The sequence below is a fragment of the Phaethon lepturus genome, unplaced genomic scaffold, assembly GCF_000687285.1.
Source record: "Phaethon lepturus isolate BGI_N335 unplaced genomic scaffold, ASM68728v1 scaffold48154, whole genome shotgun sequence".
Lineage (NCBI taxonomy): Eukaryota > Metazoa > Chordata > Aves > Phaethontiformes > Phaethontidae > Phaethon > Phaethon lepturus.
Genome location: NW_010534934.1, coordinates 1 through 24,021, shown reverse-complemented (window position 1 = coordinate 24,021; position 24,021 = coordinate 1). Strand labels below are relative to the sequence as shown.

Below are 24,021 nucleotides of genomic sequence, written 5' to 3'. Positions count from 1 at the left end.
AAGATACTGGCTGACAGGAATGTAATAGTCAAGATCTGACTTAGAGAATGCCAAAGCACAAATTTAAATTCCATTTCAGCCAATAAATAATTTAGTAGAACATTAGGGGTTGCCTTATTAGTGGGAGCCCCAGGGAGAGGTGGAGACATAAATACTATTTGTTTATGCTTAAGCTTGTCTTTCCCTGGGAGACAGGCTTTTCTTTAAATCTGAGGGAATAAGTTAAGATCAGCAGCACCAGCTGGAATTCCTAGGATTTCTCGATCCCTACATAAGCCTTGAAGTGATACAAGCACAGTGGACTTTCTGTCTTGGTCTTGGGGTGCAATTCAGGCCACAGACTTGAAGTCATTTGTCAAATTTTTAGGATCAAAATAGCAGAAAGAAGCTTTAAGTTGTGTATCATAAACTCTTCTTGTGAGGACTGTTTAAATCTCTTATCTAAATCTCTATAATGATGTAAGATGAAGAGTCATGCAAAATTACAATACATGAGGTTGCTTCTGCTCTTTATTTAAAAGATTATTTTAAAGAGCATGGGTTTTAAAAAAGCTGAGGAAAAGGCAGTATTTTATTGCTGTATGGTAGTGTATGTATGGTAGCATGCCTAGATGGCTTTTGGAACAGCTGACAAAATCCCCAGCAGGAAGAACATTTATTTCAATAACATGTATGGTTCCTAGGGGAAGTACAGGCAACAAAAGAGTCAAAAGATTCCAAATACCATTTAAGATGAAAAAGTAAAAGTAGATGCTCACATTGCCCCAAGAGAAGTAGCAAAAAACTTAATTGATCTGAATTTTAACATAAGATAATGAACTTCTGAATGTCTTCATTTGATTCAGGCTGAGTAACTGAAATCACAGAAAAGAATAAACCTTGAAGGGAACAAGTTTTCACTCCCTAATATGTAGGATTATTTAGTTATAATTTGTGTCTAAAAGTAAGCAAAACATATGGAGTCACAACCCTGAACTTCATGAGAGCAGATAGTTGTTATTGGCAGGATCCAATGGGAAACTGCCCTGCAGGCAAAGGAGAACCCAGGAAAGCTGGTTGATCCTCAGGGTTGAACTCCTTAAAGCACAAGAAGAGTCCTTTCACTTTGCAGAAAATTGAGCAGGGGCCAGCATGGACAAAGAAAAGACTCCTAACTCTGCCAAATGCAAAAAGGAAGCCTACAGAAAGTGGAAGCAGGGATGGGCTACCTGGGGAGAATATAGAAACATGTCTAAAGCATGCAAGGATGGAGTTAGGAAAGCCAAAGCTCAGCTGGGACTGCAACCAGAAGTGATGTGAAGGACAACAAGAAAGGTTTCTGTATGTACATTGACAGCAAAAGGAAGGCTAAGGAGAACGTGGGCCCACTGCTCAGTGGAGCAGGGAAGCTACTAACAAGGAACATAGGAAAGAATGAAGTACTCAGTGGTGCTTTTTTTGCCTCAGTTTTCACCAATAAATTTGTCCTGTCAGGTGAGTATTAGCCAGAACAGAGGACAATGTTTGTGAACTCTTAACTCATGCACAAGTCTATGGGACCGGATGGGAAGCATTAGATGGTGCTTAGACAGCTGGCCAGTATCATCGTGAGGCCATTTTCTAACAGGTCAGGACAATCCAGAAGGTCTTATTGATGTTTGGGAAAAGGTAGATGTGACACCCACCTTCAAGAAGGGCATGAAGGAGGATCAAGCAAACTAAAGACAGGTCAGATTTACCACCATCCCTGGGAAAGTAATGGAATAAATCCTTCCGGAAGCCATTTCCAGGTACACAAAGAACAAGAAGGTGATTCGGAATAGCCAACATGGATTTACCAAGAGCACAGTACACCTGACCAGAAAAACTGCCTTCTGATGAGAATTCTGCCTCAATGGACAAAGAGCAAGCAGTGGAAGTTGTATACCTGGGCTTTAGCTAGGGCTTTGCAACAACTACTCTTAGTCTCCTTGTCTCCTTTTAGGAAGATGGCGAATTCGTCTCAATTAGTGGACAATAAGGTGGGTGGAAAATTGGCTGGATTGCTTGGTGCAGAGGGTATTGATCAGCCTTACAGAGTCCATCTGGCAGAGTGACACCCCTCCGGGATCGATAGGAGGGACAAGACTGTTTAGTATCTTTATTATGACCTGGATGATGAGATGGAGCGCAATCTGAGATATATAGCTAAGAAAATAACAGATTGTTGTATTCCCTGCAGTAACAGAGATAAAGAGAGAAGGATAGTAGATCTTTGTGAAAAGACGAGCCATCATTTCAGAAACTTATTTTGGAGTTTAGAAAAAAATCTAAGTTGCAGTAGGGAAGGGAGATGCTATTCTGCACTATTGATAATATAGTTCATTGGAAAAAAAAGGAAAAAGCTTATTGCCATTGACAGTGACCAGGTCTACAATGCAAAGCATATACAAAAACCTACTGAAGCAAACCTTCTGACTTTAGTTCACTGTCTACAAGACAAGGAAGTATTTTCTACGCTTCACATGAGGAGAATGGAGATACAGATTTCCTGAGTCCAGCCATGATGAATATTGCTTATGTGGAAACTTCATCCATGACTTTATGCATCGCTGTATGCAGCAATTCAAAATACTTTGGTGGAGTATCTGTTGGACTAGTCTGCTTCTAAATCCTGAGATTTTCCTTTCTTCATTCAACCCTGAATAGTTCCATCTCTTTCACAAGCCAATTTCTGAAACAGCTATCCTCCCTTGGATTAATTTTCAGGCCCCTGTGTGCTTCTTCCCAAATGACTCCCATTTCTTTCTCACGGGAGGTATCGAAGAGGAACTTTGGGATAATCTGTCTTTCTTTGGGTCATTCAGGGTCTCACGACTGCTGTAATCAGCTCAGAAAGTGCCTTTATAAAACTGTTTTTGCTTCCTAGTTTTTCTGGTTCCTCAAACTTAAAGTAAGTAGACCTGACTCATTTCAAACATGCAAATCTCAACTGCATTGCTAGGAATTTTTTTTTCATTTGTCAATAAGGACTGCAGATTCCCAGATCTGCAGGGAAATCTCTGTTCCCTCAGCATTGGGACGTAGAGGCTTACAGGGAGGGGACCCTCACCCATGTCTTTTAAGTTCTGGGTTCTGCTCCTGGCCCACTGAATGACTTCTTTTGCTGATTTTATCTCACTGTACCTCAGTTGTCCATCAGCAAATCAGCACCAGTAGTAGTTGCCTTTTCCTCAAAAGAATTGTAAGGATAAATAAATATGAATGTAGTCTGACAATGACTGCAGTAATCTGTTTAACATTTTTCTCTTTCTGCCTTTTTTTCCTTGGATGTAAGTCTGTAAGGTGAAACCTCACTTAAAATGGCACAGTGTGCTCCTCTTTCATCAACCACCTGCTTCTTGGGCAGATCAGAAGATGACACAATTCAGTGAATCTTTTCACCTTCTCCAAGGAGATTGTTGCTCAAAAGACCCATTCAGCAAGTAAGTCTATGTTCTCCCTCAAGGACCCCAAGTGTACTGTTAATAGTCCTATTAGGGTGGGAAATTTGTCCCCTATACCACATCTCCCAGCTTAGCCTTAGCCCCATTAGCCCCAATATTTAGCTTTGAAAAGCAACATTATGTGGCTACGTTATAGCTGCTGGTGGTGGTGAATGAAGCTATTTTATACTCAAGGGATTTGAAGGCTGTGATTTTCTCCAGCAGGCAATTTCAAAGAGTGATTCTTTCCACTTGCCTTAAATACTCGTTTTAGGCTGCCTCTCTTTCTCCATTGCCCTTAGGAGCTGGGTCAACTGGCTTAGACCTGAACACTTAACTAGCAGACCCCTAGAAGTTCCCAGCCTAAAGGACTCAATGAAAAATGAGTTTTTCAACTTGCACCCCTTTTGCTTTCTCCGCCAAGAGACAAGGATCACCTGAACATCTTTGTAATTTCAAATTATTAGCAGCAAAGACTTTACAAACCAAACATGTTGTAAATTTGCTTGGAAACTCAGCAACCACCATTTTAACTACCATTTTCTTTGCTTCCATCTCCTGCAGCAGTTTTGTGGTGGCATGAACATAATTTTTATTACTGAGTTCCAGAGAGCAGTGAAGAAGCGTTTAAAGATTTTCAGACTAGCAATCTTTTCTATTGCTACAGAACACTTATCATATAACAGGAAGGATAACAGTGAACTCACAAAATGCTAGTATTTGTATTGTCAGTGAATTGTGACCTAAGAATTTACAAATTAACTGCTTGATAGGTCACTTGCAAATGCACTTGCAGAAACCTTTATGGAAGAGCAGGAACAGAAAAATGGGGAATAGCTTAATTAGATTCATATACCAATCACTTTTTCATTTTAAATCTAACAGAAGAGCAGCTGCAGTTGTGCAGACCAAAGGTCCATTCAGCCCAACACCTCATTTTGAAGATGAGCTGTAGCACAAACTGGTAGAAGGAAGAGCACAAGCATTTGGCAAGCGGCTGCAGAGAGCACCCGCTAACATCTAATGGTCTGAGATCCCCTCAGATCATCTCTATGAGCCAAAGACCTGTCTTTGGCTTCATGAATTTGCCCCATCTTTTAAAAGCCCTAATCTATGTAGATATTTACCTGTATAGAAGCCATCCTATAATTTTGATTGTCCTTGTTGCCCTTCTCTGTACCCTTTACAGTTGTCCTCAAATACTTTTTTAACTACTGCTGATAATTTTTTTCACAGTACCATAACACAAAGATGTCATTCCCATGTAGTAACAGTCAGTTTAGAGCATATTATTTTGTATGTAAAGCTAGAGTTCATTCGCCCTCCCTGAGCATCACCTTACCTTACTTTTTGTACACTGAATTTCACCTGCCATTTTCAGAGCCATCACAGAGTATCATGTAGTCCTTGCAATCAGTTTTCCATTATGCGTGCTGTCACTTTTGATATGTTTTTTTTCTAGAGGCCCCTGTAGGACTTAGTGGTGTCCTGCCCCCATGCTGAAGACTGATTATTCTGTCTTGCCCGTTTCCTAGCTCCCAGGGCTTCTTTCACCATGCAAGAACCTCCTGTCTTAACTTGTGGTTAGTTTCTCTTGAGCCTTTGATAAGGGACCACATTGATGCACATAAATGCTGACTCCCTTCAAAGAATACATCCATAGGTTAGTTTATATGTCCTTTACATAATCTCTGTACGGTTTTCTCTTTTCTTTCATTATCTTTTTACTGACAATTTGGTTTGAGGCAAATCTTCTGACACATGACTATAAGGAAGTCCACTGACAGGATCATTCTCAAGCATCCCCAGTGTGAACACAGATTTGGGAAGGAAAAAAAAAAGTTTTTCTGCTTGTGTATTAAGATCTCCTAAGGAAGGATCCCACATCTGATTCTCTGCACACTCTGTTCACTCCCACGGTGGCAAAGTAGTCATATTTAAAATATATTACTTTGCACAATTTAGATAAAACCCAAACAAGTTCAGCACTTGAAAAATGACAGTGTCTGGCCATATGTTTTCTCCGCGACCTAAAATTATTTTTTTGCATTAGTTTTTAATTTTCCATTCTGATAAGAATTTGGTTGTTAAAATATTAACACAACTGTAACTGTCACTCATTTTGCATGGCTTTGTACTGGTTACACAGTGATACAAGCCAAGCGATTTAGATGCAGTTACTCCCAACTGATGTCCTGCAAACACTGAGAATCTGAGTAACTTTACACATGTAAACTGACACACTGAATTTGAATAAAACTATTGAGTTTGTCAGCTTTTCTTTATCCTAAAATGAAGTTTTCCATCTGACTGAAAAATTTCAAGCTTTTGTGTAGTCAAATAACTTTGGACATAATTAATTGTGGTTTGCAGAACCATTGTTAGAACTGTTTTCAGGGTCGGATAACATGGTATGTGTGTGATTAAATTACATCAAGCATAATAAGATTCAATCAAGGAGGCTTTCGAATTGCTGTGCCTATTTGTCAGGTCTCACATGTCAAAGCTCCAATTATATCAAAGAACTTAACTGCGTTATATAAAATTTCCAAAGACCCCTTTTGCCATATTTCAAGGAGTATCCTCAGAAGGGTATACTACAGTCTGAAGATCTTTTCGAAATATCTTTGCTTTTCTGGGTTGAAGTGCCAGATGAATAACCTAAATGTATTCTCTTTCAATGGTCAGTGCAAAGTATGTCAAAACAGGTAAATCTGGCAAGGAATTTTCCAAAGAACATAAGAAATTATGATACCCTGGAGCCTATGTACAGTAGTCTAGTACTACAGAGGTAGAACTGAGTGGATTTTCAATTTAGGGATCTTATCTGGCACATGTCACCCTGTGGTGCCTCACAGGTTTGTAGCTAAAACAATCTGTTTCCCTTTGTTTGATAACTTCTGAAAAATATGCCTTTGTATGCTTTTCTCCACACATTATAAACCTTGATGAAACTTAAGATTACAGCAAGGTTTTGAGGACACTTCATATTAACAGGCATACTACTTTGATATGCCTTGCAATTGTAAACAAGAGCTTGTATGCTATAAGATCAGTTGGAGGAATCAATTTTGGGTTTAAGATGGAGAAAAGAAAAAGGTAACAAAATCCATTTTGGTTTCTTATTTTAATACTCTTTGGGAAAGGAAATACTACCAATAGATGGCACTGTGGTTCTGTGACGCAGGTGTTACTTACGTCTGTGCAACTGTGCAATGCAATTTATTTATGCTGCTTATTAATTTTAATCTTATAGTGCTACTTCTTAGTGAAATTAATTTAATTGGCTTATTACTGTTGCAAGTATGTTGTTTCTGAGACTGAAATGTTTTAAGCTGTATGTACTTATCCGAAGAATATACCTTTTCAGCAGAAGAACAGCTGGCCTTAGAAAAAGAGAATGATTGCAATGGCTCGTTTTGAACCAGTTTACTGAGAGAGATAGTTAAATTCTGCAACATGCTTTTTCTCTCTGTCCAGCAAGATATTTAAAATTATTTTAGCCTTCAGCAGACATTGTACTGTGAATACGTATGGGAGAAATTAAACCAAACCAAAATAACCACTTAAGACAAACCTCCAGTTTATAAAAGAACTGATGGCATTTAAATATTTTAATCTGCTTTACTAGCAGTGGGATCTGACAAAACAATAAAGCATCAGAACACCATTTTACATGAACATTACAAAATACAGCAAACATTTTTCTCTATATATTTACATAAGCAAACATATAGGTATTCAAAATAGAATGCATCTCACCATCTGATAATAATTATATAAGTACAGTGCATGGTTGGCTGGATGGGATAGATACATAGGATTTTTTACCCTGAAGTGTAGAAAGGATGCACACCAGCTTAGGAGATACATGGTGAGCTTCATGTCTTTGGACATTTTTCAGATGCAGTCTTAAAAGTAATAAAATGTTGATCTACTTGAAAAATTGTTGATTAAAACATTGTTTCAGACAAAGCAGGTTTTTTGGATGCAGATATGACAGACTGACTCATCATGCTTTTCCCATAAGGTAGGGGAAGGCCCTAATCTCTGAGCTAGTCTGTGTGAATGTCGTCTTTTTTTTGCCTGGAAAATTACAAAAGTTTCCATTCCTGTCTGATGCATAATGAAATCACTCACTTTTATTTGCAAGATGGAAGCGCTGCTCTGAAGCTGGTCATACTAAACTGTAGTGTTCATCCCAAGCATGGGCCCAGTGCTATAAATTCTGGTTTAAAACGGCTGAACTTTGTCATCTGTCTGCAATATAATGACTCTATTAATTGCTGACTACTGATAAATGACCTCCCGCAGATCTGGCATGGTGGGTAGAACAAATTCAGACGCTGACTCTGTCATCCTCACTAAGGCAAACCACACAAAAATCTGTTAATATTTTGGTGCAAGGTGGCAGAATCAGGCCTTGCTAAACCGTCAAAGATGTCCATAAAGAGGTGGAGATGTTGGTCTTTATCTGTTGTGCATTCTTGGCTTTGAGAGGCTTCTTCGGCAAAAGCTGCTGATCACTTAATAAAACCACCTATATCTGAGTGCTCGCAGAGTTAAAATGCCAGGCATCAGATATCCTTGCTTCTAAGCAAAAAAAGTTATGTTACCTCCAGCTGCCAATTAAAGAAATGCTGTCAAGCCTCTTAGGTCCAAAACACAGGTTTTATTTTAATAAGCTGGAAAAAAATTATCGTTCAGAGTCATCTTCTAATGAAACATCAAGCAAGGAATTGGAACCCTCTCTGTAGTGAAACATTCCCCGTCAGTATTTGCAACCTGAGCAATTTGACATTGTGAAAGAAGGAGCAGAAGGTGAAATGAAAGAGAAGCGCGGGGGCTGATTTGCTCTGCCACGTGGGCAAAATGCAGACGGTAAGCGGAGAGCATAAGCAGTGAACGTTAAATGCTCAGTAACAGTTTATCAAGTCCAAGCTGATGAAGGAGACTGCGCAGACCAGCAACTGGACCCTCAGGAGTTTTGGGAGGAATTGAGCTTCGGAGAAGTGCAGGGTGCCATATACATCGCACGGTATGTAGGCAGGCTCTGCTCCCTGGCAGAAATGGGTCGATAGGACCCAAGCTGTCCATCCCGTTTGCTTCTTTCTTGTGCAAGGCCAGAGGCAGTTGCATCAAGATGGGCACAAATTGCAAAAAATGTGGCAATTCCCTCCGCTGCTGGAAGCACCTGTGTTTCCCCCTCACAGGCAGGGTTAGAGACCTTCAATCCTGTGTTAATATTCATCATATGGAGGCAATCTGGTTTGGTGGCAGATCCTGAGACGCAGACCTCTACTCACAAACAAGCTTTGGTTTTATTACTGCCTGCTTCTTCTCTGGGGCGGCAGTTCCCACGGGTGAATCCTCAAAACCATCACTCCAGTTGTGGAGACATCTGGACACCAGGAGGTACCCGAATACTCTGTTTCGTGGGATGCCCTGGACCACCTGTGCTCCATCAGTGCTCCATCCCTTGCCTGGCTGGTCTGTATGATGTGAGCCGGCAGTTGTCCTTAGCTCAACCCCCCTGATTTAGGGTCTATATCAAACTCATCAGGAAACAGTGAAAAGTCACTGCTCCCACCTACTACTAGGGTGGTCCTCATGCTCAGCTGTGCTTAGCAGATTTGCCCTGAAATCCCTTCTGTGCCTTTGTGGCACCCCTCACACGGCGCTGCATGGGAGCAGGGTGTGCACAGGGAGCCAGGAGCACTGAGTTCATTTTTCCTTCTGCTGAAGCTGCTCAGGTGGCTTGTGGTGATCAAGCGTACCCAGAGACAGAGAGACCGTATAAACCACCTCAGTGAGCAAGCATTTATACAGCTTTATTTATCAGGTGATCCTAAACTCCCAGTTTTGGAGGGAAAACCATTAATGGCTACTGGCCAATGGATGACATGCATGGCATTGCTGCAACGGGGCTACAGCACGAGACTTTGACCCAGGCACGGAGGCTGAAGGTTGTGGAATGAGTCAGTGTCACCATGTGCGTGCAGAGCTTCTGTGTGACCTGTGCACGGTGGCTCTGACCTATCCCACTTTGGAGGAAACGGCTCATAAAACTGGCAGATTTACTTATCATACTGGGAAGAGAACAATAAACGCAGTTTTTTGGAAATCAGCCAAATACCCAGCCAAGTTTTAAGTCCTCTTCTACCATAGATCAGTATTTTAAGTTAAAAGCCTTCCTCTTCCAAAGACTGCCACCTAGTAGGCTAGAATCAGATTCAGTTTCTCTCTTTCTCTTTCTTTGCCTTAGTGGAAATTGAATTGGTCTGTAAAAACTGAGCAGCTTCAAGAGAAAGACTGATGAAGGCATTGGAGTTTGGCTTCTGGGTAGGCAGTGTTTTTTTCAGAGTGGACAGGATCTGAAACTGGAATACATCCTGCTTCTTATGATTATGGCTGCAAAATTCATGGAACAAATCAAATGCTTGGATATAGGTTTTGCAGGTGGATGCAACAGTTATATTTCTGCTCTCCAGTGGAGTCCTACTGGCTTCAGTGAAACTGTCTATGGTTCCCAAAAGGGAACAGTTTCATGACTAGGGATTTCTGTCAAGCAATGTATTTGATGTTCTTTATGTAATGTATTCTGCCCTTGGAGCTATGCAGGTGAAATGCAGTGCCGATTATAAGTCCTGTTATTTTTCAAGTGGGCCCCATTTGCCCATATATATTTATTTCATTAAGGCTGAGTCCTAATAGTGCAAGCTACCTACCATTCCTGAGCAATCTACTATAACAACAAAACAACAAAACCAGGGAAAACAATTTTGAACAGTTTTCTAATAGTTCTGGCTTTACAAGCCCTAAAACAAAACCAGAAGGACATCTTCATAGTGGCCTTCACGCAAAACTTCCACTGACAATACTTAAATCAGACTCTCTTGGAATCAAACGGAGGCATGGATGTGGAATCGTTCCTGAAATTATTTAGCAATGTTGTGTCTGATTTTACACTCTTCTCTCACTTCACTTCCCTGTCAACACCAGTGGGAAGGAGCAGGGAATCAAGCCCAATAATTACTTTTGAAAAAATTACTTTCAAGTTTTAAGCTGAACAGATGAAACTTTTTGAATGAAAATGAAGTACAAGACATGAAATAAAGATTATGAATGGTGGTAGAAACAAAGGATCATTCAAGTATAACTTACCTTTGAAGATTGCTAATTTGAACTATAGAATGAATGGCAGAAAAGCCCAGTAACATTTCAAAATGGTCACTCAGAAGAAAAAAATAGCCATAAAACCACTGTTACCAAAATGTCCATATAATTAATCTATACAGGTTTTAACAGATTTTTCTTTAATACTTTACAATTTATTTTAAATATCTATTACCAAATTAACTATAATTTTATTTAAAATTCCGTAAAGTGCTCATTCAGTTAATGATAACAAAATTCCATTGTAGCAAGAAGAACTAGCTGGAGCCTACTCTGCAAGGACATCAAAGGACAGCTTAGCTTTCATTTGCAAAGAAAAAAAGAGATGCGTAGGTTTCTTCACAGCCCATGTTATAATACCAGAAATTGCATTTTTTTCTTTAAGAAATATATCTTTTAGAATATTAAAAAAATGAGTCTAATAAAGCCTGTGCTTAAAACAGCCAAAGTACTGTATGAAAAAAAATTGCACATTTGATACCATTTCAACCCTGCTTTTCATCCACAGGATAATATGAGGAGTATGAGATGTTATTGGAGGGTCTCTTGAACAGGGCTGATTTTCCTAAGCTATCAGAGCTTCTCACAGCCAGGTGAAATTTTCAGCATACACATGGTCGTTGTCATGGCAGCTGCCGACCATCACACACCGCTAACCTTTTCGTTCGCTGGGCTGATACTTCCCTTGGAGGTACCATCCAAATGATGTATTCCTATCGTGACCATTGAATAATCCTTAGCCATCATTTTCGCTTCTTTTTTCAGACTCTTCATTTGTGCTAGCTGGAGCTGGCTGGAATTATACGCAAGTGCTGGGATAGTGTTCACTAAAATCAGCTGGAAAGGTTTCTTCTCCTCCTTGTAGCGACACTGAATGTAACGAGAGAAAGCTGAGCGGTAGGTTTTATTGAACAACGTATATACGAGTGGGTTGACAGCTGACGAAAGGTAGCCAATCCAAACAAATACGTTAAGTAGTCCTCCAATGACTTCTTGATTGCATGACTCCTTGCAAATTACAGCCATCACATTGGTGATGAAAAACGGGCACCACATCACAACAAACAGAAAGAAGACAATGCCAAGAACCTTGGAAGCCTTCTGCTCATTGCTGATGGATTGCATGGTTCTCCTCCCAGAAGTCCCCACATCTCTGTTCAAAGAGCGCTGAAAAAGTTTCTCCGAGGACAGGGAACTCTGAGGAAGGAAGCTAAATGAAGCAAACTTGGTCTTTGGGCCAATGTCATTCACGCATAATGTAGCTTCCTTCTGCAGTGACTTGATGGTTAAAAAGTAGGTGACCACCATGATGGTTAGAGGGATGAAGAACGCCACAAAAGAGCCTACTAGGACAAAATTATCATCCACAAGTAAGCAGCTGCCTTTCTTAAACACTTTGGAGTCATCTTGTAATCCAAAGACAGGTATAGGCATGGAGATACCTGAAGGTGGATTAGAGAAAGAAGAAGTTAAACACAATAATAAAACCTGACATTTCCAATCTTCAAGAAAAAATAAACAAAACACTCTTAGCTATACACAGATAATTTCTCAAAGCATAGATAGTTATAGGACCCTTTATAGGGTCCCAGCAAAGAAGGGCCGGGGAAGAGCAGCTCTGGTGTTACACGGGATTTTGCAGTTGCTCTAATCTGAATTCCCTCTCTTCTTCAAGAGATGTACATGTAGAACACATTTCCTTCCATCCAACTGTTCCATGACACCTGGTAGCAACAAAAGCATAACTTTATATATTCTTGGATCTTGGGCCCCGTCTAATGATCTCCAGACTTGCTCCTTGGTTCCTGCCACCTTGGTAAAGGCTTTTATCAAATATGATCAAGATACCATTTCTTTCTTTTCTGGGGTGGCTTAAGAGTGGTCTTGGGCTGTTTTTCATAAGAGGATTAAGTGTTCTGCCTATGGGTTTCTGACTAGGCTATGAAATACTGCTTTTAGGAGGAAAGAGAAATTTTTATCATCAGTCTGAGAGTAATCTTCACTGGGTCTTTTTCTTTTCTTCCAATAATCTCCATATAGTCGACATAGTCTAAATGCTAAAAAAACTTTCCATGGCAACGACCAGAAGAACGATGGGGACAAATTAAGCACTGAGAAACACTGATATGAGGCAGCCTGAGATGTGGTTCATTCTGCAGGACTGCAAAGGTCCCTTCATGGTATTGCCAACTGCTACAGGCTGCCCTTTCAACACTCAGCCCTGAAGGCAATGTCAACCATGCAAACGTTGTCTTCCCCCTGAGCAAAATCAAACAGCTGCTGTTTCTTTGATTGTTGGTTTTGGGATTTTTTCAATATATGTCTCCCCCGCAATGGATGCTGCCTCTCCAAGAGAGGCAATGTTCAGACAATAAAAGGGGTGATGTGCTGTGAAGACAGCAAAAGTGGAGTTGTGAAGCAGGGAGCAACAATGCAGCCCCGTTTGGATAAAAGTAGCTAGGAGTCTGACTCCTGTGGAAACTTAGCATAATCTCGGAGCTTCAGTACCCTTTGCATCTTTGAACAGAAATCCCATGTGCTGTATTTGGCTCCCAAGGAAGAAAAAATTAATTAGAGAAGATTTTCTTATGATGTGAGGATGAAGCTGTGCCCTACATTGTCCCATGCGCACCCAAGAATGTCCTTACTGAAACTCATCCTCTCGACACCAGCATTTCAATGGTACCTTCCTCTGTCTCCCTTCCTTTCCCTTCTTCCCAGTCTGGTGCTTAGACTGGGAGCCCTTTAAAAGCACAGGCTGTCTCTTTTATTTCACACATTCCCAGTGCCCAGCATAACAGCTCCAGTCCTAGAGAGAGGCTGTAGAGTCCAGACACAGTACAAAACAATAATAATAACAGTAATTATAATATTAGACTATTATTCACTTCAAATGTTCCATTCTTTTGCTGCTTCTGGAGCTTCCACAGAGCTCGCTCTTTTTCTAACACCACTGCTCTTTATTTTTTGAACAACACTGTAGCTTATTTTATCTACACAGCTTTGAACTGAGTCATGGCAATGCCTTGGGCCAATTTACAAAAATGCTTTTCTTATCTGCCCAGGGCAGAAGCTGGTGGAGAACCTGTGGTATTGCCCTTTCTCCTTCTGCTGCACAAACCCTAAATGCTTGAACTTGGGCTATGAGAAGCCAGTGGGTGAGGTGCAAACTCATGCAGTGCGTGGCAGCTGCCTCGTTGAGCTGATGGAAACCTCCAATGACTCCAGGAAAGCTGTTCCCTAAAAAGGTCCGAGTCAGTCTGACGGCACGGAGGGACAGGTCACCTGCAAGAGCCACATTACCCAGCCACGGGGTGGCAAACACCTCCAGGGAAACAGGGAATGCTTTGAAGTTCCTTTTCTTTTTTGGACGTGTTGTAGGGATACTGAAGGCACCCAACACCTCCCAGCATTACATTTCAGCTGCATGAAGACACAGCGCTAGTCAGAGCCATACCACAAGCTTCCCGTCCGCTTCTGCCCTATACTGATAACAGCAGGGTTGTTTTTTTAATTTAATTCGAAGACCTAGTGTGAGCTGCAGAGATAAAATAAACAATGGTATTGAGAGAGTAAAAAGATGCCTTTCATTGCTACAGACCTTATGGTTCAGCTGCATCAGAAGGTATGGGAGGAGAGGCAGCAGCACTAGAAAGAGGAAAATTTTAGCATAATTGCAAGTTTTTTCAAGTAAAAGACCAAAGTCAGTTACAACTCCTCACCCAAAATACAAGGGCACCAATTCCCCACCTGCTTTGTTTTGTTGTTAGCAGCTTCTGGAGACTGGCATCTAAATCCAGATTTCTGGCTTTAAAAAATGGAAATGAGCTTCAGCTTGTAGCTGGAGTTTCCACATTTCCTTGTCGTTCCTTTAACAAGTGCAAAAGCGCTGCTCACAGCAGAGCTGTAGCAGGCACTGCTAGTCATGTAAGTTTTTCTGAATGACCATTCAAGGCATCTTTCCCTTACAGCCATGTATAACTGGCCTAATATACAGTTTGAAAGTACCAGAGGTACCACGGTTTGGTAGCGGAGAACATTGACAACTGTAACCTCCTTTTTGCATACACCCCAATTCAGCTGATGCAGGGAATCCTACTCATTCCTGCATGCAAAAAATTAACTTCCAGCCCAATTCTCTCTTTTCATATCTCTACAGGAACTAAACTTACTGTTCTCCTCCCCAAAGGAACAGAGTTTGTCCCTCTTCAAAAGATAGCTTCTGGCTTCTGTAGCATGAGGATAGCAAATCCCAGTGAGGACACAGGGACCAAATTTAAAGGCAGTCATGTTTAAACCGTAAATAAAAGAGCTTCCATGTGCAACCCACATCCACAATTTGGATGGGATTTTTAGGAAGCATCACACATAGCCAAGAATGTCACCCACGCGTTACTCCCATTTGGTCAAGATCAAGCTGTTCCTGTAGACCCATAACAAAAAGTCCTGGTCTAAGCTGTATTAGCATTATTGCAGCTGACTGAATTAATTCTTTAAAGATCGAAGATGACAGATCTATTTCTCCTTGACAATTCAGATGTATAATTTCTTGCTGGTTTTATTGTCCTTGCTTTCCAGCTCCCTGCTCTTGGTGACTGTGGATATTTAAGAAGACATAGGCTGTGCCTGTGTATTCAAACATCAAGAGAAGAAAATCAGCTTCCCAAGAGAGGATCACGCAGAGCTACCAGGTAGTGATGAGCACATATTTGGGAAAAAGACTATGTGCAAACAGTAGATCTGGAGGAAAAAAATCTGTCAGGGCTGTAACAGAAGAGCTATTCCACACACTGACAATTCCACATCCCTGGCTCCCACTAGCTCAAGGTCAGTCTGGAAAAAGGCTTGATATCCTCTAAGTGCTTTTTTTGTGGTTTATCTTACTCTGCTTCCAAATCAAACTAAGCTGAGGCACGAGGAAGCACTCAGCACAGCATGGGAGCATCCCTTCAAGCACTGGAGGTACATTAACCACTGCGTTTCCAGTTGACATTCCCACTTATATCAGAACATTTTCCCTTCTGGACAAACCCTAAATATTATGTTCCTCTGGTAGAAGGTGGTTTATGTGTATAGCTTGATTTATACATAGATGGTTGTTTCAAAGTCTATGGACTTTAATAAATCACAAAACAGAACCCAAACAATAAAGATGAGTAATAAATCCTGCATTAAAACTCAAGCATTTGGCCACAACTTCAGAATGATAAAAGGCTCTTGAAAACACCAAAGGTTAAGAAGTAAAGTGATAGTATCCTTCTTGTTGTTCTCTCAAAAAGCCTGGTAAAACTGACAAAGGTTGATTTAGTGGCAGGCATTGCTGACTTGCAAATCTTCAGGGGCATACAGCTGCCATAAAACCACTTTAACCGGACAGGTAAACTGGGTTTGCAGCTGCCTTGAGCTGCTGAGACTGTCAATGAATCAAAGCCAGAATTTACAATATGCCCTGCAGGGTGGCATAGGGTGGCACTTGGGCTACTTAGGATAAAGAGAAGGAAGGAGGAGTGAACTGATAAAGTCAAGGTTCGTTCTGTGAAGTCTCCTTCAAGCAGAAGCTGTCAGTCACAGGCTTTCACCTCACATATGTCCGTTTCAATTGATTTGAATACAAATGAGCATTACTATGTGCCTTAATAAATGTCTGAGAGGTAGGAAATAACCTTTTAGAAATGTCATTACAGTTTCTCAACAAAATTCGTCACCTTTGTTCACCTTCGTATGAAGAAGAATAAAACCTCCCCAGCTCAAGTTGTAGCAGTCACATTGATTCAGACATACTCAGGTTATGGGCCAGATCACGGGCCACTGCACAGAGATGTGCTGTGACCTGGGGACCTCTGAAAGGACTGCTGCTTCGAGAAGGTCAGTCTCTCCTTCAAGCAGCTCAATGTGTAATATTGTCTAATTTTTTTAAAAAAGCCCATGCCTGGTATCTGGTGCCTTTCTGTACTCAAAGAATGTCCTCCTTTGGTGTATCTACATGTTCAAAGAAGAAACAGCCGTCCATGTATACTCATGTGCTACATCCCAAGGCATACAATGCATACCCTCAGTTTCATGTTGTATAAAAATTGCCTTGGTTGCAACATGGCCAGCAGATTATTTTCAATATTTTGGACTGAAATAACCACACAAAATAATATTTATTCTTTTGGGCTACCGCAGTGCCCTGTGTGGATGTTTGCTTGCATTGTGGAATGCAAACCACAGTGAGCCACTTGTGGGAGGCCGTGGACCATGTCCTGCTGTGAGTATCAAGGATGCAAATGTGTCTGGACCTTATATCAGGAGCCGGCGTTTAGCGACAGCTACTTATGTGCTTTCACTTAAACATCTGCAGAAGAGCCGCTCAGTCTGGCTCCATGCCTCTGCTTGCGAGTGGCACTCACCATTATGGGAGTCATCGTTTCCCCAGACCTGCAAACACTTAGCTGATTTCTGCATGCACTTGGAAATGTTATTTCCCAACTGACTCATTTCCAGTCATGACAAACCTTTCACTGTTATAATTTTGTTGCTGCCCAAATAGTGACAGCCACATTGCCAACAGCCAAGTTGTGCAGTTTGCTGATGGGTGGCAGTGCAGAAGCAAAAATTTCCACCTGGGGAGAGGGGATGTTGAAAAGCTCTGGCTTGATTGGGAACCACCATCTGAGGCTGCAGCTAGTTAGCATGAATGTTAAAAATATTCTGCCTTTCCTAGTCAGCATGGCAGTGTCCGCCAAGTCCTGGGCTATGATTTCTCCTTGCGTGTGAGACAAGCACAGACCTCTTTCGTCGTAGCAGGTACACGTGTTGGTGGGGGAAGGAATGGGTGACAAGCTTTCTCTCACAAATCCCCACGTAGTATTTGCTTTCAGATGGATTTCCTCAGGAGCTAAGTGAGTCACAGTGCTGGTGGAGCATTGTTTCCTTTCTGTATCCCAAGAGGCCATCCTCACAGGACTGGAGTCAGAGCAGATCCAGGCATTTTCCTTATCACTGTCTATAGGCCAAATTTAGTTTTTTATTTGAGGGCACACACAGAGCTGATTTTCTGTATATTTCCCTTGGAACACTGCATTTGGTCACACATGTTCTATTTAATACAACTGAAAGGAAAACAACATTATATTTAACTTCACATAGGGGGTGCCTGTTAATACTTGGATTGTTCTATAAATTTGGAAATGGCTTTGTTCTTGGCAGCTCAGAAAATCTCTAAGGAAACATTATTTAGCCTAGTAGGAGATATATTCAATTCTTTTTGTGTGATAAAATTATTGTAAATGATCCTTTAAAATAATATAATGCCATAAATCATCTATTTCATTTTAGGAAAACAAAATCAGAAAAGTCTCAGTGTCTTCCTGAAATGTTTGTCATTTATGTCCTCAGTCCTGAAGCCTGTTTCTTACAAGAACAGAGATATGTATCTCCAAATTAATTTTTAGGACTGTGATAATAAATTAAATAGAAACAGAATTAGAGGAGCATTACAGGGAGGACAGAGCAAGAAATGAAGGACAGGTGCCCCTTTTTGACCCAACTGGTTAGAAACACAAGGCTCCAGAGTGGGCTGAGTTATGAGAGAGGAAACCACTGATGGAGTCACGTACTGCTTTGGTATAATCCTGTTCACTTACAAAATGTGCATGCATCCCTATTTCCTAAAGGCAGCAAGAATCCAACAGCAGGAAGCAGTTTCTTTGCTCTCGGTTTTAAGTGCTATTCCTGCCTATACACACCTCAAATCCTCTTTCTTAGCTGTGCTGCAGGACTTGTTTACAGCAGTTCTGTGTCCTTCGTGTCTGGTCCTTCTTATTTCCTTGTCGCTTTTTCCAGTCCTTCTGAGTATTTGAGGAAGACATAACCTTTAGCAGAGCAATTTCCAACAGAGCCTCTCCACCAATACAGTCTTTGCTTTTCAGCTAGTGACATTATCTTTGGTTTGGGCATAGGCTTCTGCCAAGGTGCTTATTGGCTTCTCACAGCTATCTTAAATCAAGAGAAGTTGTTATCCCTCTGTGTAATATGATTACCCAGTCACTAAAGGGACTAACAGAGGCATGTAGAAGTCTACACTTACCAACTATCTAGAAAGAAAGAAAGAAAGATTGATTTATAAATGTCCTGAATAAATTTATTCTGAAAAAGGATTTAGGGACTGGGGATTTCAGATTATGCCATTCATGTATGCAGCAAGGAGCAATGGTGAGCAGACCCTGGTGGTTTCAACTGGGCAAGCTGAGACAGAGGGTCTTGCTATTGCAACGAAAACCTCTTAGTTTAGTGCCAGCATAGGTTTGCACAGGCTGCCTTCACCTTCTGCTGACTGCAGTGGGCAGAGGGGAGGACTCCAAGGGGTAAGAAATTGCTGGACAAAGCTGTGCTGCCTGGCCTGTTTTTTTATAAGCAGGGAGGCCATCACAATTCCCAAAGCTAGTCTTGGTATCTCATTTGAATATCAGATTTTTTTAGTTATTTCCTAATGTGCTTGTGGTTATTCCCAGGTAATGACTCCTTGACTTGCACGTTGCCTCATTTTAACTGAAGCTCTGCAGTGCTTTAGTCTCCGTAGAGTAAAAGTCTTTCTGCTTGGAGTTAGCACACTGGTGACTTGCTGTATGGGACACCCCACAGGTAAAACCTGCACATCTAGGGCCAGCACATCTAAAGAGTATGTTCTTGTTCAGTGGAAACCTCAGAAAATTGACAGACTTTATAAATTTATACAGAATTTTCTTTTAGATGACACATACTTGCATTCCATCTGCTTGTTTATTATAGCATTTGTATTTACGGAGGCACAGAGCTCTTCCTAAATAAGTAAGAAATACCAAACTACCCAGTAAATAAATTTTTGCACAATAAGGCTAAAGAACAAAGTAATGTGTACCACATGCCAGATTCTTCCACAGGTCTCCCATGGATTCAATGAATCTCCCTTTTACTGTGCTTGCTTAGGCCTCATGGTCTGATTCTGAGTATTTTAGTGATGTTAAACCTGGGGGAAGATGTCAAAAGACCCCAGACCTAGACTCAGTAAGTGTGTCAACTTTTAGATAAAAAGTAAATCTCTTTGCCTTGTGTAGATTACTCTGCAAAATACAAGTCATTATAAATGCATCTGCAGGGAACAAGAGCGAGGCAAGAAGGCATCTGGGCTTGCTTTTGCAGCAGAAGGCCAGACAGAGCTGTTTACCTCCAGGATGTCCAGGAGGTTAAAAGCCAATAATAGAGAAAGCCTAAAAATCCTTTTCCTTTTTACTGATCCAGAGGAACCCACTCAACCTGATCTCCAGTAAGGAGCATGCCATCCTGCCACGTAGAGCAAACCTGTCTACCTGAGAAAGCACCACCCTTGTGTTCCCCATGTGAAAACTTAGCCCGTCCTTAGAGATGGGACAAAGAAATGTTTATGGGAGTGGTTCAGCAGTGCTTTGGCACCGCATTGCCACTTCACCTCCGAGATGAAATTGCTCTTCTTTTGCCCTGCTCAGTCCCATGGTTACCAGATGGTGCTCAGAGTGCGTGGACAACGAGCATCCGAGTGGCAATGCTGAAGGCGTGCTGAGAGAAGGGCAAACCCCACTCCATACCAGTGATCTGTATGGATGTCTTAGCTTTCTTCTGCTGCGAGCTGGGCTAGGTTAGATTTGTGTCTGGCAAGAAGTTTCTCTTTCTCATTAGCCCTCCCTCTGGCCAGCTGTTCCTGCTATGTTCTCATGGGGAAGTGCCCAAAGAAGGGAGGGTCAGGGAGACCTGCCTGCAACCTTGGGTGCATTTTAAAATCTGAGAGTATGAAATATGACAAGGAGTAGAAAGGCACAGGTACTCTACATCCTACTTGGCTCAGAGGCATGCGGATACTACAACATGTCACGTTAAAAGAAGGGGGGCTGAAAATAAGCACTGATTTTACATGGACACACACCCATCTGCACGTGCCCACATACCTGCTCAACTAAGATTGCCAGCTTTTATAAATGAGTCACAAGCTGTGTTTTCATCATCTGAAGTCATCACCATTTACATTAGCCTTGTTTTGATAACAGTGTCTGTAGGTCATTGCAAACATTGGCCGTACCCTGAAGACCAACAAGGGCAGTGCCATGAAACCTTTAGCCTGCGGTTTGGCAATGAATTGGTGCTGCTGTATCTGTTAGCTCAAAGGAGATGTCCTGCCAGCTCTCAAGTGCATACGGTAGAAAGGGTACAGGGTAGCAGCGGAGATTTCTGCAAGTTTTGTAGCCCTGTAGTTTGTTGATAGCATTTATATTTTCTGGTGAACTCTCCTGGGAGGATTCCTCTGCCTGCGCATCGCCCTGCTCTCTATCCCAGCACTTCCAGCTGGGACAGTGGCGTTGTCTTTCAGGTGAGCTGGATGGGGCACGTGGCCCCATGTGCCAGCCCTTCCACATGGACTCCAGCTTGCTCTGTGCATCTGCCTGGACTTAATCCCTGCCTCCCACCAAGGAGGCCTGCCAGGAGGGAGAAAGGATGCTGTCTCATATGTATGGTGCTGAGAGGAAATCAAACCCAGCTGCAAAAAATCTAGGGGCGAGGGGAGGTTTCTAATGCAACAACAAAAGGCTTTTAAGACCTCCCACCCCGTAATTTCATTGCATTATTATTTACAATGCCAGTTTATTTGCAATCTGATCTTTGGTGAGATTGACACTTATCAATACCCCTGAGTCTGGAAAGAGTAGGGAGTACAGCGGTGCCTGGCTGAGTGTGGACAGGAGGCTGAGGAAGCGGCTTGCCTGCGGGACGCTGGCTGAGCAGAGCCAAGTCCAAGGTAGCCAGACGACAGCTACAATCCTGCTGCCAGCTGGAGGGAGCTGGGCTTAGTGTTCTCCTCCAGGGGACGCAGGCTGATGGTGGCTGTGTAACTACTTCATCCATGGTGATTAGAAGTGATTAGAAGTGAATGACCTTATGATAAAGAGCTGAGTGTTCGAAAAATTGCAAGAGATGGCACAGGTCTCCAGCCTAGATCTGCGCAGAGGGACAAGGTGCTACTCATTCTTATTTAAAGCTCCTGGATGGACAAACTTGCTACTTCTGTGTCTCAGCAAAATGCAGTAGAGCAGATCAAACACCTTTTTCCTTTCTGTGTACTCAGATAATGTTGTTTAAATAGCATTGATGTTTTTAAGTTCCCTGTAGCAATGGTTTAATTTCTGCTCAAAAGAAGTTACAAATATACGGTTGTCACTGGCTTAGGAAAATAAGTTAATTTGAAAAGGAAAGGGGCCTCTAAGTGGCATCAACTCCAGCCACTCATGATATCTCTCCTGTTTAGCACAGCAACGTTTTGTATACCATGTCAGATGGCTGTGCGATGTTTGCTCTTCTGGCCCCCAGAAGAATAGATTTGGGGGTAATTGTGCTTTGAGAAAGAACGAAATACCATACGTTTGTAACCGGATCTTCCCAGATCACATGTTATCAATTTGCCTTTTTAGCTATTAAGCTCCTGAAGGCTCCTCAGGGCTAACTAATTATATGCTATACATGCTCATACACAGTAATGCTTAAAAAAAAAAAACCATAGTAGTAATAAGCTAGAAATTATGGAAAGATCTTAGATATTCCACTATCATAAGCAGCTAACATGGTGACTCCCAGAGCAGTCTAAGTGACAAAATCCTCTACTGTCCCAGTTTTTATACTTTCAGGCTTTTAATTATTACGTTGAATGATTTGTTGAATGCTGATAATTTACTTAACTCTGGCTTAATCCTCCATTGAACGGAATAGAGATTTCTGTTGGTATCTCTCTGAGATTTCTCCAGCAGTGCTGCTTGACCTTGTTGTGTAGTTTAAAAGGAGACTGAATGTAACTATCAGATAAGTTGTTTAATTATTATTATTTTTTAGCAACAATTTTGCACTGAGACTGAAGGGCACAGAGAACAAAAATGGTAACTCTTCCAGATTTTCTAGACGCTAGACCACATCCCACTTTAATCCACATCTTTGTCTTGTCTCTCTGTGCCTCTTTTTGTGGTTGCTTGCAGGGGCTGCTGATTAAAGCAAATGATCAGCTTCTTACTAGTTATACAAGGAGACTGCGCCAATAGCTGGATAGTTATTGGGGTAGATGACCTGATGCGATGGATAATTTGGAAGGAAAAACAGGGTGAGAAGCAGTTTAGGGACCTGCACTGGATTGAACACCATGGTTCAGGATCCTGTGCTTTATGCTTCGCTGCCCACCCAGTGGATAATGCCCTTCACCCTGACTGAACTGCTCTTTTGTTAAATCAGTCACTGCCCTGGTCATATTTTGAAGATGGCAGGATTGAAGAAGAGATGAAAAAGTGATAGATCATATCTGCCCGTATTTCCCATCTACAGGTGTCTATGTATGTGCTATAGCTTAATCCCTAGGCTTGTCTTTCTGCTAAAGGTCACGAACCACCTTGAAAATGAAAAATACATACATGAACTGCCCTTGCAACAAAAAATGGCTACTCTGGACGCTTGGAGGGACCTCCTCACGTTCTGCAGTGGTATGCAAAGCAGGGCTGCTTTTACTCTGGGAACATTCAACCTAAAACTTTTGGGCACGTTTGTGCTTGTAAGGAGAAAGTTACGCTACTCACTCAGTGCACCTGAGACCTAAAACCACACAGCATTTATCTCGGGATACTCACAGTTCGTCTCAGTTTAGGATCCTAGCAATAGTGGTCAATTTGACGTTTCAAAACTCAGATCAAATACAAAATCATAATGAGGGTTATGTTCTGCCAAAAGGAAACAAATCTTCCCAGTGGGTGTGTTTTACATGCAACATAAATGCTGGGCTGAATGCTGTGAAACACACAGCTCCGATTTTGATCAGCCAGAAAAGAGAACTTTTATCGTGATGCCTCAGCCTGCTTTTCAGGAGTTTGACAAGTTGTTTTCCATCAATGACTCTGGAGGACATCATAGGAAAAATCAGCTGACAGGTATTTCTAAATTTGTTGTAGGTAATTAGGAATATGTTGTTTCAGCTCTGGCAAAACCCCTGACTCTTATTAGCTGGGCTTCTGCTTAGAAATGATGCCAGTGGCATGGGCCAGGAAATGCGTGGGGAAAGTTAATTGCAGCCTGAGAGTGCAACAGTTTGCAATTTTCATGCTAATTAGGGTAAATGTAAGGATTTAATTTTAAAGCATAATTCTGTGATAGGTTTCTCTTAACATTATAAAATGCAAAATCTGGCTTAAATAAAACTTAATTCTTTAAAATACATAAAAGCAGCTGTGAAATTGCTTTGTATATTTTAAAATGAATGAAAATTTCTCTGTTATTGACATTTTCTTTTATGCAATACAGTGCTACTTTAACAACACTTTTTAATTTAATAGGCAATTAAATGCAATTACAATCACTAAATCACAGAATCACTAGGTTGGAAAGG

General features: G+C 41.4%; 1 protein-coding gene across 1 annotated transcript; it reads right to left on the bottom strand.

The window, feature by feature from the left end:
• Positions 1-11,195: 11,195 nt before the first annotated feature.
• HTR2A (5-hydroxytryptamine (serotonin) receptor 2A, G protein-coupled) lies at positions 11,196-12,055 on the bottom strand. The gene has a single exon (XM_010285647.1). It carries the CDS (start codon positions 12,051-12,053, stop codon positions 11,262-11,264), a length of 792 nt encoding a protein of 263 aa, XP_010283949.1. The 5' UTR covers positions 12,054-12,055; the 3' UTR covers positions 11,196-11,261.
• Between the last annotated feature and the right edge of the window lie 11,966 nt (positions 12,056-24,021).

Coding starts and splice junctions, on each gene's coding strand:
- HTR2A (XM_010285647.1), bottom strand. CDS start 12,053: ATGCCTATACCTGTCTTTGGATTACAAGATGACTCCAAAGTGTTTAAG.